Source organism: Vanellus vanellus (assembly GCF_965231255.1).
Source record: "Vanellus vanellus genome assembly, chromosome: 2".
Taxonomy (NCBI): Eukaryota; Metazoa; Chordata; class Aves; order Charadriiformes; family Charadriidae; genus Vanellus; species Vanellus vanellus.
Genome location: NC_138906.1, coordinates 66,272,977 through 66,289,723, shown reverse-complemented (window position 1 = coordinate 66,289,723; position 16,747 = coordinate 66,272,977). Strand labels below are relative to the sequence as shown.

The 16,747-nt window shown below is 44.1% G+C and overlaps 1 protein-coding gene across 4 annotated transcripts in view; it reads right to left on the bottom strand.

Moving 5' to 3' along the window:
- Positions 1–60: 60 nt before the first annotated feature.
- The window catches only part of SLC66A2 (solute carrier family 66 member 2), a 70,687-nt gene continuing 54,000 nt past the window's right edge, over positions 61–16,747 (bottom strand). For 3 of the 4 annotated variants that reach the window (XM_082479566.1, XM_082479565.1, XM_082479567.1), the window contains one exon: positions 61–702. In XM_082479566.1, coding sequence (XP_082335692.1) covers positions 495–702 — 208 coding nt within the window. In that variant the 3' untranslated portion in view covers positions 61–494. Of the gene's footprint in view, positions 703–7,040; positions 7,146–16,747 lie in introns of those variants that run through there. The other variant, XR_014268875.1, reaches the window with a different exon arrangement.

Below are 16,747 nucleotides of genomic sequence, written 5' to 3'. Positions count from 1 at the left end.
AAGAAAAGAGAAAGCTCCTGCGTTTGCTCCTCAATACTTCTTCCTACACCGTGGAGATACTGAATGCTAGCATATGCCACCAACTTCCTGCCAATATACCGACTTTATATTATATAAATAGGTAAAAGCTTCAGACAAAATATCCTATAATTTCTGTGGTGTAACATTTTTAAATAGCATTAAAAACACAAACCATCCAGCCCTTGTGATTAAATATACAAACATTTGTGAATTTATAAGGCTCATAGGTACATATGCAAAAATAAAGTGCCCCTCCCCCCACCAAGAAACAGTTCTGTACAGCCAAGTCTGAAAACAGAGAGAGCAAGTTATTTAAAATAAAACCTCCCAAGCTGGAAGTGCAGCCAGATTTTCAATCCTTGTTCTCATTTCTCCTTTCAACTCAGCAACACAGGAGTATTTACAAGCGGAAGACGAGCTGCCATGGCTGACTCCGCAGCGCCATTGACCTGCAACCTGTCCAGCTCAGTGCCTCACAGGGCCTTGGTGCTGGCTGGGTGTGCAGTGTGGGACACGGGCTTCTGAGGGTAGTAGCTGTACAAGTAAACCTGCAACAGGATAGCGATGTCCACAAAAACTTGCAGGAGTCCACAGATGGAGAACTGGAAAGGGGCCTGATTCAAGATGAAGTAAACAGTCTTGAATGTGTCTCCGCTGGTCCACATCAGCACCATCTTGACACTAAAAGACAGAAAAGAAGGGAAGAGTATTTATTGAGAAGAACTTGGCTTGTGATTAGACCTGCCATGCCAGAGGATCCCACCTGCTTCAGTGAGGGTTTACACTCAACAGTGGGTTGGGACTCCCCTTAACGAGGGCAGACAGCGTGCCTAGCCAAGACATGCAGCACTGTACTTGGGAGGATCAAATTCTCTAACCCACACAAACTGCAGCACTCTTATCTCAGTAATGACAGCTCCAAATGCTTGTGGCTATGAAGGTATCCAAGATTTTAAAATACCCATCTAGGATATTTGACTCAGCAATGCTCTGTATACATGACTGCCACGTGCTGACAGCATAAACCAAAGTAACACAGTGCATAGAAAACAAAGGCAATTCATCCCAGCAATTACTTGTGTGAGCCATTTCGTGCTCATGCAAGGTGAAAGAACACATAGACTGCTCTCTCATGCATGCACACTTTTTTAGCATCTGCTGAAACAAACACTTCTGATAGATACAAGAAACCATTTCTTATTGCAGAAAATGCAAAACCAAAAAAAAAACCCAGAAAGATTGTCCAGTAATACAGAAAGATGGGAAATGACATGCCTGCAGCTGTTACTGGAAGGATGAACATCACTAGGGATTTTTATCAAGGACACAGATCAAGAGCAATGCTCAGACTTCCTTTTAATAGCCATCCTTGCTTTCATCTTGCTGTGCTGCTGAGCCATCCCCTGTCTTGCAGTCCAGCTCCTGCTCCCCCATATCAAGAGAAACTCTAGGGAATATAAGCAAGTTCTTCAAACAGACCAAATTTTTTTTTCAGTGCCCTCAACAAAACATGAACAACCAGATCCTGAAGGCTGCTTCTGAGCTTCATGCACTTTAACAGGAGAGCTTTTTAAGCAGATGGATAAGCGATAATGGACAAAAGCTTTGTAGTTCACAGTATGAGCATTGCGCATGATTTGTCATAATTATGAGCAATTACGTTTTTGCCAGCACTGACTCCAGCTCATCAAATGCAGTCAGGCCCATGCAGCAGGGTAGGACTTAATGTTCATTTCTCAAACATTCAGGCAGGGAGCTAGCACAATTTGTATTTTGGACACAAGCACACAATGATATTGCAAGCCAAATGCTGCAGCCCACTCTCTCCCCATATGGAAAGGGTGGCCAAGAGCATCAGTTGATACTGCCCTATCGCACTACAGAAACACAAGCCTTTTTGTAACTCATGTCACGTGGCTGAGAGCATAAAATAGGTCTACAATCCTATAGACCTTCCAAAGAGAGTCCCTATGTGTGAGTGCGAGCATGGAAATGGGGTTGAGTAAGCAGTCATTCCCCACCCAAGGTCATTCTAAAAATGTAAATAAATAATCGGAGAAAAAAAACCAACTGCTGAACAGACAATGCCATTTGTACTTGGTGCAAACAGCCTGCACCACCTGCCTTGTGCCTGTTCCCAGTCACACCAAGTCACTTTGCATCACACTTACAGGAGGTCTACAGATATAGGCAGTGGTAGGATTGTTTGGGATTTTAATTAGGAAGGGCAGTAAACTTAGGGTAATAAAACTGGCACCTTGCTTGCAGGCGGCCAACATTGTTCCTCCTCTGATTTTAAGCTTATCAGTGTTTGCTGGGCAACTGATCACAATCTAATTGTGAATCTGTCCCAGCATGGTTGGGGACCCTCACTAAAAGCACATGCTAAACCTGGCAGGTCAAACTAACTGCTCGCTGTTGACAGAAAGGCAATTCAGGGATGCCACAAAATATCTGAATAGGAATTTAACATGCAAAGGTTATTTGTCACGTATTCCCCATAGAAAAAGCTACCTTGGTCTTAAGAGTGACCCCATAGCGCAATGCAGACGTGGAAGAGAAAATACACAGTCAGAGGAGGTACAGCCTACAAGAGTTTACTCCCCCAAAGAATAATCACTGAGGGAAACCTTATGGACAAATACAGTTCAGCAGTGCTATAGGAGCCAAGCTCGAGAAGCACACCTTTCACCATGTCACATGCTGTGCTGAGTTTGCCAAAGTAATTCTGGGTTTTGCTAGGAAGCCACATGTGAACTCAATAGCCTGCAATACCAGCTGGGTAACTTGGTGCCTGCTCCAATAGCCTTTGCATGTTCCAGAGCCCTGCTCTTCAAAAAATCAGAAAATATACATCCTCCTCTGTCAAGTAGCTTGGACAAAACAGTAAAGAACACCTGCAAATCACCAAGGTAATAAAAATGCAAAGTAAAAATATATAAAACACTTGATGTTCCACAAAACCTTAGTACTGTGGCTGCACCAAGGTTCTCAGAGCCCAGGGTTAATGCAAAGCAGTAGCAGCCTTTGGGCTGCTCTTCAGAGGAGAGACTGGGACTGGAAAAAAGGAGCATGGCCAGCACAGACCTAAATGTGCATGGGGTAACCAAAAAAAGCTTGGCTTTGGAAATGGGGACAGTATAACGCAAGAAGTGAGAAGAGGCAAAGAGTCGTCCCACAAGAAAGCTGAGGAGACATCAGAGGAGCAATGATATTGGTCAGATGAGAAAGGGGTAGGAAGAAGAGGCTGGAGCAAGACACGGAATGACAGGAACAGAAGAGAACTGGAAACTTGGGACACAAGTCCTTGGAAAGGGCCTGAATTTGGGGTGGGCAGACAGAGGAGTACAGCCTGGGACAAGGGCATTCAGGGTTGTATTGGGTTTGCATGGCAAGTTTTTGGTAGCGGGGAGGGCTACAGGAGTGGCTACTGTAAGAAGTTACTAGAAGCTTCCCCTATGTCCAACAGAGCCAATGCCAGCCGGCTCCAAGACGGACATGGCACTGGCCAAGGCTGAGCTCATCAGCAATGGTGGCAGCACCTCTGTGAAAACATATTTAAGAAGGGGAAAAAAACTGCTGCGCAACAACAGCAGCCAGGAGAGGAGTGACAATATGTGAGAAACAACCATACAGACACCAAGGTCAGTGAAGAAGGAGGGGAAGGAGGTGCTCCAGGCGCTGGAGCAGAGATTCCCCTGAAGCCCGTGGTGAAGACCATGGTGAGGCAGGCTGTTCCCCTGCAGCCCATGGAGGTTAACAGTGGAGCAGATAACCACCTGCAGCCCATGGAGGACCACACACCAGAGCAGGTGGATGCCTGAAGGAGTCTGTGACCTCCTTCCCCTCCTCCATTGGGGAAGCCTGCGCTGGATCAGGCTCATGGCAGGACCTGTGGACCCGTGGAGAGAGGAGCCCACACTGGAGCAGGTTTGCTAACGGGACTTGTGACCCCACAGGGGACCCACACTGGAACAGTCGGTTCCTGAAGAACTGCACCTCGTGGAAAGGACACATGGAAAGGACGCACACTGGAGCAGTTCTTGAAGAACTGCAGCCCACGGAAGGAACCATGTTGGAGAACTACGTGGAAGACCATCTCTCATGGGAGGGACCCCACGCTGGAGCAGTGGAAGAACATGAGGAGGAAGGAATGGCCAAGACAACATGTGATGAACTGACTGCAACCCCCATTCCTCCTGCCCCTGTGACGCTCAGGGGAAGGAGGTTGAGAAATTTGGAGTAAAGTTGAGCCTGGGAAGAAGGGAGGGGTGGGGGGAAGGAATTTTAAGATTTGTTCTTATTTCTCATTATCCTACTCTCATTTTGATTGGCAATAAATTAAATTAATTTCCCCAAGTCAAGTCTGTTTTGCCTGTGATGTAATTGGTGAGTGATCTCCTGTTCTTATCTTGACCCATGAGCCTCTTGTTATATTTTTCTCTTCCCCATCCAGTTGAGGAGGGGGAGTGATAGAGTGGCTTAGTGGGTACCTGGCATCTAGCCAAGGTCAACCCACCACAAGGGTGAAGCTAGGGAATGAGCAGAAGAGGTGTGTGGTGGCTTAGGACACACACCTCATCATTGTAATGTCTGCAAGCACCCCTGAATGCCCCCAGTGCCCTCTCTAATTAAGTAGGTCTCACTCCTCCAGTGCCTGCCCTAGGGAGGGAAAAAAGCTACAACCGCTGTCAGCTCTCCTCCATCTCAACCAGCACCCGTTTCCACGCACAGCCTGAAAGTTTCAGCTTGCCAAGAAACCCCTTGAGTGTCTGTGTGGCATCTCAGGGGGAAACAGAGCTGCCCCTGCTTCCACATCACATGCCCATGCTTCAGGAGGCTGGGAAAGGGGGTGAATGAAGTTGACACCATCAACATGGCTTCTGTCACATCCTAATTTCCAGACACTCGGGTACAATAATAGTAATGGTCCTCCCCCTTTATTTGGGCTGTGCAATTGCCTTGTCCTTGCTGCATACACAGATGCCATTCACAATAATGCAACGGTGTGTGCATGACTATGCATGACTGATCACATGGGTACACCATCACTGCTCTCCTACTTCCAGCTATTGTGTCACTTCAGGATGCCACACAGGATAGAAAAGCCAGTTTTTGTCTGCAGCTTCTCAACTTCACCCACTCACTTGGGGAAGAGAGGTAGTTCTTGTATGTATTCTTACTTTTGGGGTAGAAAAGAAAGAAACCAACCTATCTTAGGCAAATAGCTGCCTCTTACCTGCCCCAGAAGAGAAAAGAGCACTGTCTGTGCAGAAAGGGAATGTTTTATTGCCCAAAAGAAATGGAATTTTCAGTTGGTTGTGGGGAAGGAAGAGGAAAAAGTGGAAGAGCCCTTCTTCCACTGCTCTGCTGTAATCTCCATTTGCTGAATGAAGCTTCAGTCCCTTACTGTAAGATGTGTGAGGCTCATTTTTAATAAGCTACCAATACACAAAAGGGTGCAACCCTCTAGTCTCAGCTTTCTTCCCCTTGCAGGAGTCCACATGCCACATGACGGAAAATCTGTGGGACCACAGCAACAGCGTAAGTCTCCCAAAGAGCCACATGATGCAGCACCGGCTCCAATGCAGGCTGCCAATGGTGGCGAACAAGCCCTCTGTGTGGCTCTGCTCCTTTGCAATGCCAGGTGCTGCCGGCTGGCAGATCGCAGCCTGCTGGTGTACATCTGGCCCTTGGCTTCACGGTGCAAGAGAAAATGCTGCTCTGTTAACCTAGATGAAGCTTTGCTGCAAGAGGCACAGGGTGCACCACCGACACTGCCTGAGACTGGACAGCACAGCACAAGGAGGCTGCATGCAGCAAAAATTTCCCAACCTACGTCACAAAGACCAACTTCACACTATATCTTCCTGACATCTGCAAAGCCACATGAGCAAAGCCATTCTGTGCAGCACTGGCTACACAGCAAAGCAGGAGTAAATAAACTGGTATCTTTCCTGCAATAGCCCAAAGCTAAGCTGGGGAGACATGGAAGGCAGGAAATGTTCACCTTGTTGATATGGAGGATACGGTCTAGTAGGACAGCACAACTGCTCTTAGCACAAGTCAGTGAGCGGGTTAGGGGTGAGCAGTGCCACAGAGCAATTTGGGGAGGCAGAAATAAACAAATGGCAGCATTTGGTTGTGCGACAACAGAGGTGCCAAGTGGAGGGGCAGGAGGCAGGAACTGCGCTGAAATAGCTGGTATTGCCAGAGGCTGAAGCAGACTTGCAGTAAAAATAGCACTTCCCAGTAATGTAAATCAGTACTGCAGTATCCAATGACAACACACCTCCTAAAAGCAAGTGCCTTCCTTACAGTTGAGCTCATTACAAGGAGTTGCTAATGTAGTAACAGTCAGTGTCAAGTCTGTGTAAATTGCAATTGACCACAAAGAGGAAAAACCGGTATTTTTCAACCGCTTTTAAAATCTGAAAGAGCACTTATTTATTCTGCTGTTGGAATTAATTCTCAGAAAGACACCATCACTTCTGATCAGACACTAGGCTAGGGGTGGGTTGTTAAATGCTATTTTTTAATATCGTAATATAAAAATGCCCTACAGTGCTGTTGTTCTCTACCAATTTAGATGACAATAGATTTCATAAAGACAGTATACCGATCTTAATTTTCTAAATAAATAAATGGCATACTGGAAAACAGCATTCACTTTTCTCAAGGAAAAACTTGCTTCATTCAGGTTCCTTGTATACCGTGCATTAATTCTGAAGTGACAGCAACTAGAGGCAAAAAACACCTATTAGTACACAGTATCTGAAGTCAGACAATGAACCATAATTTTTACAGAATACTCCTGAAATTATTCAGATGTAGAAAGAGCATTCAAAAGAAAAAAAAAAAAAACAACTTTCTGTTGCTTCTCTTTGAGGAACTACACTAGAGGCTGAGTTATTTACAGAACAATGAGATAAGCCAGATATTTAGGTTCAATCCCCTTTATTCAGGACTAATGCTACTCAAATAAAAGCTTTTCAACATCTTCATTCCTTGTGCTCAAAACCTGGCTGCGACAGTCTCAAGTTGCTGATTTTCCATTGGAGTCTTTGCACACTCTGCTCAACATTAGTCACTTCTTGGTCATTACACCTTTCTTCTTCCTTCAACTGAAAGAGCAAAAACTACCAAAAAAAGAATCTTATAAAAAAATTTGGGATGTGAAGCCCCCTCTTCCTCCTCCCTGGTAAACAAGTCTGTCCTAAGACTAGTTGTAACCATTCATCAAAACAACATACAAACAGTAGCACATTAGCAGCACTGCAGAGCAGCAGGCTGCAGAACATAGGCTGGTACTTAACACAAAACCTACACAAGAAGGCAATACTCGCTTCCTATTTGCACTGTAGATTTTCTCACATCAATGTTATGACTCTGCATGTTTGTAGCTTAACACACAAACCCAAAAATACCCTGCAAGCTGGAAGACACAAAGAGAATCAGACATTAGACAGTGACTTCCGTTGAGAAATTCTGTAGTGGTTTGACCAGACGTTTCAGCACAAATAGCAACAGGAGGTACGTGTTGCCCTGATGTAATTACATCCTGCTACAGTTGCAAACTTAGTGCTAATTGTGCTCAGACAGTCAATGAACTCAAAAATCCTAAGTTATTTTCAATAACAGAAAATGAGTATAATTTATTGACCTTTATCTACTTTGAAAGTTGCTCCCCCACCCACCCCCCATCCCAGGCAACTGGAACTAAAAAGAGAATTAGCCTTGATTGTTTTTGTTCAAGAATCAGTGGAAGTTGACCACAACTTCCCCACATCATGGCCAAGTGGTAGACCGAGACACAGGTAATGCCAGATTAAAAAAACTGACTTTTTAGGTTGCCACAGTTTCATACATTTCTTCATATATTAGCATTTGATGTTAATATATGTTAAGAAATTGTGACAGTTCTTTAAATGACTGTAGATATAAAAGCAGAATAAAATCATTTAAGAGCTGACAAGTTAGTATTTCCTTCAGGAATAAGGTCCACATCGAAACAGCCTGTCAATGAGTATTCTGAACACTGCATTTGGTTTTGGGAAGCGAGGAAGAGGGTACAGAAGGTATCTCTCCTGCAACCTTTTAAGCTGTTACCTCCCACAAGCCATTTGCATGGGAATGTCTGGAAGAGAAAGCAGATTCAGTTACAACATCCTGACTTTGGAAAACTTTCAGCTCCCATTTGCAGCTCCAAAATAGTCTACTTAGAGAAGACAGCAAGCATCCGTAACACTGCACTTCAATGAGAGGCTGGCCTGCCTTCAACAATGAAACACAGACCAGAAAACATGAAACCCGAATGCCATGGTATTTTTAACACAAAATAAACATTTTTAGCACAAAACAAACAAAAATGAATAAATAGGCATTTGTTCCTAACAAAAAGCCATATGGCTTAAGAAAAAAGGAATTCTCCTGATGGTAACCAACTTGTTTAGTCTGCCAAAAATTATTAAAAGGAAGATAAGAAGATAAGAAGAAAACACTGGGATCAGATATCCAAAGTGTCTGAAGTTTGAAAATCTGGTAACTAAACGCGCATACCCTAAGACAGGTCCTATTGTGTGAGCAAGCATAGCTCTTGTTTTTAAATACTGCACAGCCAGCTGGGAATCCAAGCATTAAACTGTTCACCAGCCCTACATGCTCTGCCTCAGTGAGAGTGCCTTACCTCACTTCTCAACAATTGCTCCAAGGCTGGAGCAGCACTGACCATCTCCAGAAGGAGCCATCTGTCCAGCCCCACAAGGCTAGCAGGACCTAAGAGGAACAAGCAGCAAGAGAGATCCAGCATTTATTTTGGATCTCTGGAACCACGCTAAAGCAATTGATTTAAAGCCACATCCATAAGCAATGGATACCACAGAGGGCTGCAGAAGAGCAAACTATTTGAAAGCTCCTGTGATTTTCAAGGACTGTACACATCACTGAGGAAAGAGGAAATGAAGGACTTCACTCTGGAACACAGTCAGGCAAACAAACCCAGAAAGATGTAGTCTAAAGTGACTGTTTGTTGGTGGCTTCTTTTTTAATGTATGCATTTTATGCAGACTCACAAATAAACAACACAGTTTTATGGAAAAATAGTGTAAACAAGTATTTGTCAATTATTTTTCCTCATGAACATCTGTTTTCTAAAACCCCAAAAGTGGCAGGGTGTTGGGCATTTTGACCCTGCTTAGCACACCCACCCAAAAGCCACTATTTGTTAGAACATGTCTGTCAAAGGTGAGTCATGGGAGAACTAGAAGACACGCAACATGGGGCTGGGGCTGGTGGACAGTCCAGGATCACTGGTATGGCCTCTGACTATTTCAAGCAGCTATGCCTCAAGTTTAGTCTGTACGGGTCCAAAAACGGGTAACCCTTAACAGCTACAAATTATTTTTAGTACTCTACAACTTGTGCTGCAGAAAGAAGGACAGCAAGTCTTCACAGCCTCAAACACCCTAAGTCTGTGCAGCAGGTGTGAAAATAAATCTCTTCTGTGGATCAGAGAAAAGATTTGAACCACAATTCACACACACCAGTGCCCTTCCAGCCAGGAGACACAAATGGATGCTGGCCAGACTGCAAAGCTCAGGTATCTGCTCAGACATGTGGTACAAATATGTATGAGACGGGCTCTGCTTCTGATGCTGGTGGATTTGGAAGCTTCAAGACCTGCTGCAGTAAGAGGGAGCAGCTTTCCTCAGGTGCCAGGGCACCAAATCATGCCCTGCGCTGCTCGCAGTAATACAGTCAGCTGCCAATGCACAGGGTAGTGTCAGCTTAATGTAAATGATGCAGAGCACACCTAAATTACACCACCCTTCAGCATCTCACTTGAGGAGTTGTTCTTGAGTATCTGCCTCCCTTTCCCTGTCTCTCACCTACCAGTTAAGGGATGACAATCAATGGAGCTGTACACATAGCTGCTGGCTAATGCTGCTCTAGATGCTCTCCTGTTGTTTGGCACAGCTAGCTGAACCAGTCATCTTGCCACCCCTGGGGCCCCACGCCACCCACTGACAGGTGGGTAGTGAAAGGGCTGTCCCCACACCCCTTCTGCCACCAGACAGCAGCAAATCCCGGGAACCAGCACTCCTTCCCATGGCTTGCCTCCCTGCAAGGCAAACTGGCCCCCCACATCCTGGCTGCTGCAGCCTCCCCGCTGCCAGGAGGGACACCTCTGCTACGCCCCACAGGGCCAGTGCCAAGAGATGGCAAAATAATGTCCCGTGTAACAACATTCAGTGCACTTCCTTCTCTAGTTCTAAATAACTTGGGACAAATTCAATTTGAAAGGTAATAAAAAAGATGGGAGGGAATAAAGCTTTGCTTCAGCACAGCTGTGTATCCCAAAGCTCAAATCATAACGCTTTTAAATCTTCCTTTCTTCCTGCCCTAGACAACAAAGAAATCACCAAACTCTTCATCCAATTTAACTTGAGGTAATTTGAGCACAATTTTCCCTTCATCTTCATATGGTAACCAGTAGATAGCCTGAGCATGCCTTTAGTATTCCAATTCAATAACTGTAATTATCACTTCAATCAACATATGCAAGATAACATACACAAGATAACAGTGCTAGCTCTAGTGCTTACCTTTTCTAGATGACTAGTGTTCAGTGGTTTTCTCCAAAGCCAGCGTACCAGGGACAAAATCTAATGGTATTAGTCATTACTTTTCATGACTTAATCACATCCTTCAGCTAGTAAAATGCTTCTCACATTCTAAGAAAACACTGGAGAAATGAGTGTGTAAAATACGAGTGATCACTCAGGGACAAAGTCCTGCCTTCCAGTCAGCTTATTGCCTGGAAATAAGGTAAGATTTTTCCAAGTAACGTAGCTCACATTCTTCTCAAAACCACTTTACTGTTATAAGGAAATAACCCCTTGCAAGCTCTATATGAGGGTATGTCAGCGCCTAAGTCTTCATATGAAATGCCAGGTTTTCTCCTTTCCTTCCACATGTATGTGCGCGCACAGAGGTAGAGAAGTGAAGTTAATGACGACAGTGATGTACCATACACCTGTTCTGTTTCTCAAAGCAAAGCCCAGCGGGAAGGCTGTGCTTTGTCAGAAGGTGCCACCACAAACCAATGCTTCTGAGCCACTTCCCATGTGCAACATTAGCACTGACCTACAGTGGTTGCAGAGCGGTGCTTTAAAGCCCTGGTGTGGACAAATGAATGCTGTGAGGAGGAAATAAGTGTCACAATCACATCCCACACACAGTAGCATGACACAAATCTTGAAACTTCAGTCCAAGTAGGGTCTATGCAGTTCAAAAAGGACAGACATTCCCTAGCCTGTCTTCATTCCCAAAGTCTTGACATCTGCCCCTTTGTACATTATGAATCCTGTTTTAGGAAATTCTCTAATACAAGATTTAGTATCTGAAGGGTCAGGGTTTCCACCACTACCCTGAAAGCTTACCTGACAATGCCAGGACATCTTGCTTGGCATATAATTCCATTCCATTATGTGGATTTATATCATTCCCAGCCATCCTCCCCGGAATAAATTAAAACCCTACCTTTGAGCCTTGTTAAAACAGCTTTTTTTGACATCAAGTTTTGTTTCTTTCTACATCCCACTCAAGAATGCTACAAGCACTTCCCCTGTCTCAGTTTCTGGGCAGACCACCCAACATCCCACTGCCCACTCTTCTTCTGTTTTCTTGCCCCTCTTTGTCTGAGGAGCAGAGGATCAAATGCACCACTCCAGGTCAACGTGTAACAGACAATCTCTCATCTTTCGAGACCACCCTGCAAAGTCACTTCCCAGCCTAAGTTCCACCAACCTCTTTTTCCTGCTGTTCTAGCTCATCTGTTAACCACTTCAATTACTCAACACTCTGCTCCCTTTACAGATCTTCATCACAGTCAATATTACCATTATGGATATTTGCCTCCTTGCATCTCAATCTACATTTCTCCAAACCAAAATCTCTTTTCACTTCCATTCCCTATTTCTAATCCCACTCAGTCCTACTGCACTGAGGGAGACAATTCTGCAGCCACACAAACAGATAACCTATCCCACTTACACAAGTGGCTGCAGTGAACTCTGGCAAAACAATACAAGTGCTGAACTTCAAGAATCGAGGCATTTCTACTCCTAAATTTGATAGGTAACAGAGAAAAAAACATTTTTAGAAAACTTTCATCTCTCAGGTGCTTCATGATAAGCTCAGCTCTGACTTTCTGTGACTTGGCAGGACCTGACCTTAACTATGCAAAATACCTTGCATGACATTTCCTTGCCAACAGAAAATGGAGTGCCTAAACTTAATAGAACATTTTTTCTAACAGAAGTACAATGAATTTTCCCTTGTATTTCAAATTTTCAGGGCACAGAGAAAAGCGCCAACTGAAGAGAGCACTGATTAGACATGCTAGCAATGCTTTGTTCCTATTACTGTAAAGAAGCCTTGAACTATTTATAAAAGATTAATGCTTTTGGTTTGAAGTTATTTGCTTTGAATTTACTTTTTAAACTGATGGGATGAGGTGCCAGGGGAAGAGAAATAAGAAAGAGGTTCAACATGTGCAAGAGCTTTAGCAGTCTGCACTGTGCTACAAACTGGACTACACTTAAGGGAAGTGGATAGTGCTGCTCACACCGTCAGAAGTGCTGGGAGGGCGAGGGAAGGAAGGTCTCCCATTCCCTCCTGGGTTTTTCCACCTGCCTCTTCCTTCAGTTCCTGAAATTCTCAAATGTGTTGAATGCACGGCGCACAAAGAACTGTCTTTGGAGCCTCGTATTGTGCTGCTGCAGGCCTTGAGAGAACAGCTCTGGGAAGACACAGCAGGCAAGCACAGAGTTGAATGCGGTGCTGACCCCAGCACAGCAACCCGCAGGCCGCATGTCTGCGGAGAGTCAAGCAGAAAGTGCAGGTCCTTGGACCTGGAGCACCGATCATAGGTCTGCTGTAACTGAAAAGAGGGTGTGGAGAAGAGGAGGCAATCTGTTTGCTTCCTGGTATCAGAACAAAATGGTTTCAATCTAGCTGCTCACAGGCTGACAGGACTCTGCCCTCATCCTGAGTGCACTAAAGTGAGACGATGCCTGTTTACTTTCCTGATGTAGTAACACTTCAAAAGGAGAAGCAGCTAGAAATCTGGTGAGGACTAGAGACCACATTCTTCAACCTCTGAACTTTAAAACAGCCAGAATCAGGAAGGGAATCTGATGTCCCTGGTATCTATTAGAACCACAAATGAAAAGGGGAAGAGAGAAGAGAAGCTTACAGTTGCATCAAAACTTGGTCCATCCAGTCATGAATGTTGTTTACTGACTACTCCTCAAACTCCTGCAAACCTGGATGTGTATGCAAAGTCCAAAAAAAGAGAAACCCCAGACTGTTTTATATAAAGGCCACCATAAAGAACAACAGTAACCAGCAGTAATCAGCGACCACAGTAGTGAAAGAAGAAATGTCACCAAAGCAAAACACTGAAACAAGTAAAACTTCCCCAGAAAATTGTATGAATGCTGGCTGGAGCCACAGAAGCAACGACCCACGGAGTCTGATTTTTGCAGACTCATGGAAAAAACTAAAGATCTGAGTGGAAAGAAAGATCATTTAGGAAAACAAGTGAATACAATCACAGAACTACAGAAAATTGTAAGATTAGTTTAAAATAGGCGATTTGTAAGCACACTGACAGTTTTGATTAACTTAGTCCAACAGGAAAGGCAGTGAAACTAAGAAATGGCCTGTATAACATTAAGTACAAACCACTTTTAAGTAGTGCTACTAATTTTGCATTTACCCAATGTATTTTTGGCTCACACTTTAAGACCTTGATTTCCTCATTTGCCATTTACCATTTCTCCCTTTACCTTTTAGTTCCTAATTATTCTCTTGAAAACCACTTTCTTTTATAACTTAGTCCCTTACGATTGTCTATACAATGCTTTCTGTAATGAAAAACTGCTCCTCGGTTGGGTCAGATGATTTGAACCCACAAAGCTATTCTCCCTTTTTTTTAAAAAAAAAGTAAATGCCCCCCACTCCCAATACCCCTCTTCCACCTTCTCTGTTTAGCCTGTTTAATATATAAAGCAGATACTATTTTAAGAATGAGTAGACATGGTTATATCAGCATCTGGAGGCTACAATTCCAAAGCCTGACAGAAACAGTTCTTTCTCTTCAGCAGCTTCCTTGGGGTTAGTCTCGGACTGGACACAATGCACTACTAACTCAGGTCACCACTGTACTGGCCAATGTCTGCTTTATGTATATGGCATACTCAGAAAAGGAAATCTCTCATGTAGGCATCCAGTATCCCTACTCCTATTTCTTTGATTTTGCTCCCATACATGCAATTTCTGTCAGTGAGAAACAGGAGCTGAGGAAAAACCCACAAAATCAATATTGCTATTGCCTGCATCATCCTGTTTTAACATTTCTTCTTTTTAGCACTTTTTAAGTCCTTTTCCAGTTATTTTCTCTTTCTCCTTTACTGAACCTTCCCAAAGAAGCACAGTCATGTAACAAAGTTACTGTAACAGATGTCAATTGATCTAACATCTCTTCTCAATGGAACTAAATTCATTCTTTTGTTAAGTACCTAATGCACAGTTAGTACAGAAACATCCACAACTCTCGCTACTTCTCTCTAGCTTAGGGTTTTGTTTTCTTTTAAATAGCAGAACTCCAATGGAAGTAACTCACCGGAGCTGTTTTACCTACTCACTACTCAAAAATTCCCTCAGGGTAAAAAATCCCAAGAAACAAGTGGCATTTTTAGAGCACTTCCCCAATCTCCTTAAATCTGAAATCTTGCTAGAGGAGGTGGCCAGACATTGGTTAGCTAGTCCTGAATAAAGCCTTCCACATCTGTTCATCACAGCACCTGGCTAATCCAATATAGGCAGAAAAATCTAGCAGCTCATATTAATCTTCACAGAGTGTGAATAAAGCCAGGATTTGTCTCTGGGACAAACACTATCCTCAGAAGTCAAAAGCTGCTCTTAAAAAAATGATATAAAGAGCTGCATGCGTCATAAAGGAAAAAGCTATAAAGCAGTACTAAATAAAAGCACCACACAACAAAATTTTGTCTCCTTAAGAAATACTGTTTTCTAGTATTTTTAGTATTATCTATAGGGGAAAAGAGGAAATAATATTTCAGGATATACATTTAATATAATTTCTTTCTTTCATACCTCTTTACACTGCACTTAGTTCACTGGATACATTTCACATAAATGCCTGCTCGTAACTAGCTCACAGCTGCAGCGCACCTCATAAAACACTTCTGAATGGAAAAGCACTCTTGGTTCCAGCCCTTCTGAGACAATAAATGCCAACTGATTCTCCTTCAGTGACTTGTGGTTTTTAAAACAGGATAATCACAGTGACCGACTCAGTGCTGCCACAGGAGGGACTAAATTAATATTTTCTTTATTTCGTCACAAAATAATCTGATTGAATGCAATATTGAGATCTTCCTCATTCAGCCTTTTCAGACCAGATTTCTCAAGACTGGCTCATATCAACACATAAGCTGAGTAAACTGATTGTGCTGGCTGTCTCTGGGTGGGGTAGTTTTGAGCCTTTGACCCAATGTCAGCCAAACGCAATAGTCAAAGATGTACAGAAAGGAGGTTCCCTTCTAGCAGACTGCAAACTGGCCGTGGGCTAGAAAAGAGACCTGGGAAACAGCTCGCAGAGGAACGACACAGCCCTTCCCTGGTTCTGTCCCTCTGATACTGCAGCTGCACATGCAGCCCTGAGTCAGGTACAGCATGTGCTGCCTTGCGCCCAGCATGTAGTCGGGGAAGAGAGAACAGTGTACACCAGGAGCTCAACAACCACTGCAAGAGGACCTTGCTTATTGGACCAACATGCTTCCAAGCTAACCATTGATGGGCACATTTGGGTATCACCTGGACTATGGCTTCTGAGACAACAAGATATGCAGCCCAGCTTTGTCCTACTGCCAGACCTCTTTCTTGGACCTGGGGAGATTCTGCCATCCGGAAGCTTTGAACTCCAAGCACTGACTGAAAAGAAACTGTTGCTCCATGGGGTTGGAGCAGCAGCTGACAGTCAAAAAGGGTCACTGCTACATGATTTTGGTGAGCTTTTGTGAAAATCTTAAAGGAAGGGCAGTTATTTTTGCCGGGCAAGGGCAGAGCAGCAGACAGGAGCCCTGGAGCAAATCCACCTTTGCGCAGTCCCAGCGTTAACACATCTTTATGTAGGACAGCACACCTACAGCTTTGTCACAGACATACAGAGGAACACCTTTCACCCTCCTGCTTTGGTGGAGGGACGTCTGATGGGATTATGAGTGTGAAATAAAACCTGTGCCTGCATGAGCCTGTGCCTCCACAGAGTTGAAGTTCTCCTCACCCCTGCACAAAAGCACACACTTACCCCCTGCAGGAGCTCCACAAAAGCTGTTGTCCCCACATGGATGCAGTTGTCACCACAAGTATGCTATTCTCCCAATGAACTGACCAGCAGGTCCCTGCCTCTGTGTGCAGCAGCACTGCTGCCAGATCCACAGCCAACCTTCCCTCCACCTCCACTGCCGTACATTGAACGCTACCTTTTCTCATGACTGCAGTTTATTAGATGGGGAAAGCAACTGGGAGGCAAGTATCTTAGAAGGAGTGGGGACACAAAGGTAAAAGACAGAGGAAGTTCTTGTCTGTATGGTTTCTGTCACAAAGCAAAATCAGTTAGTAATATGAGGAGCAT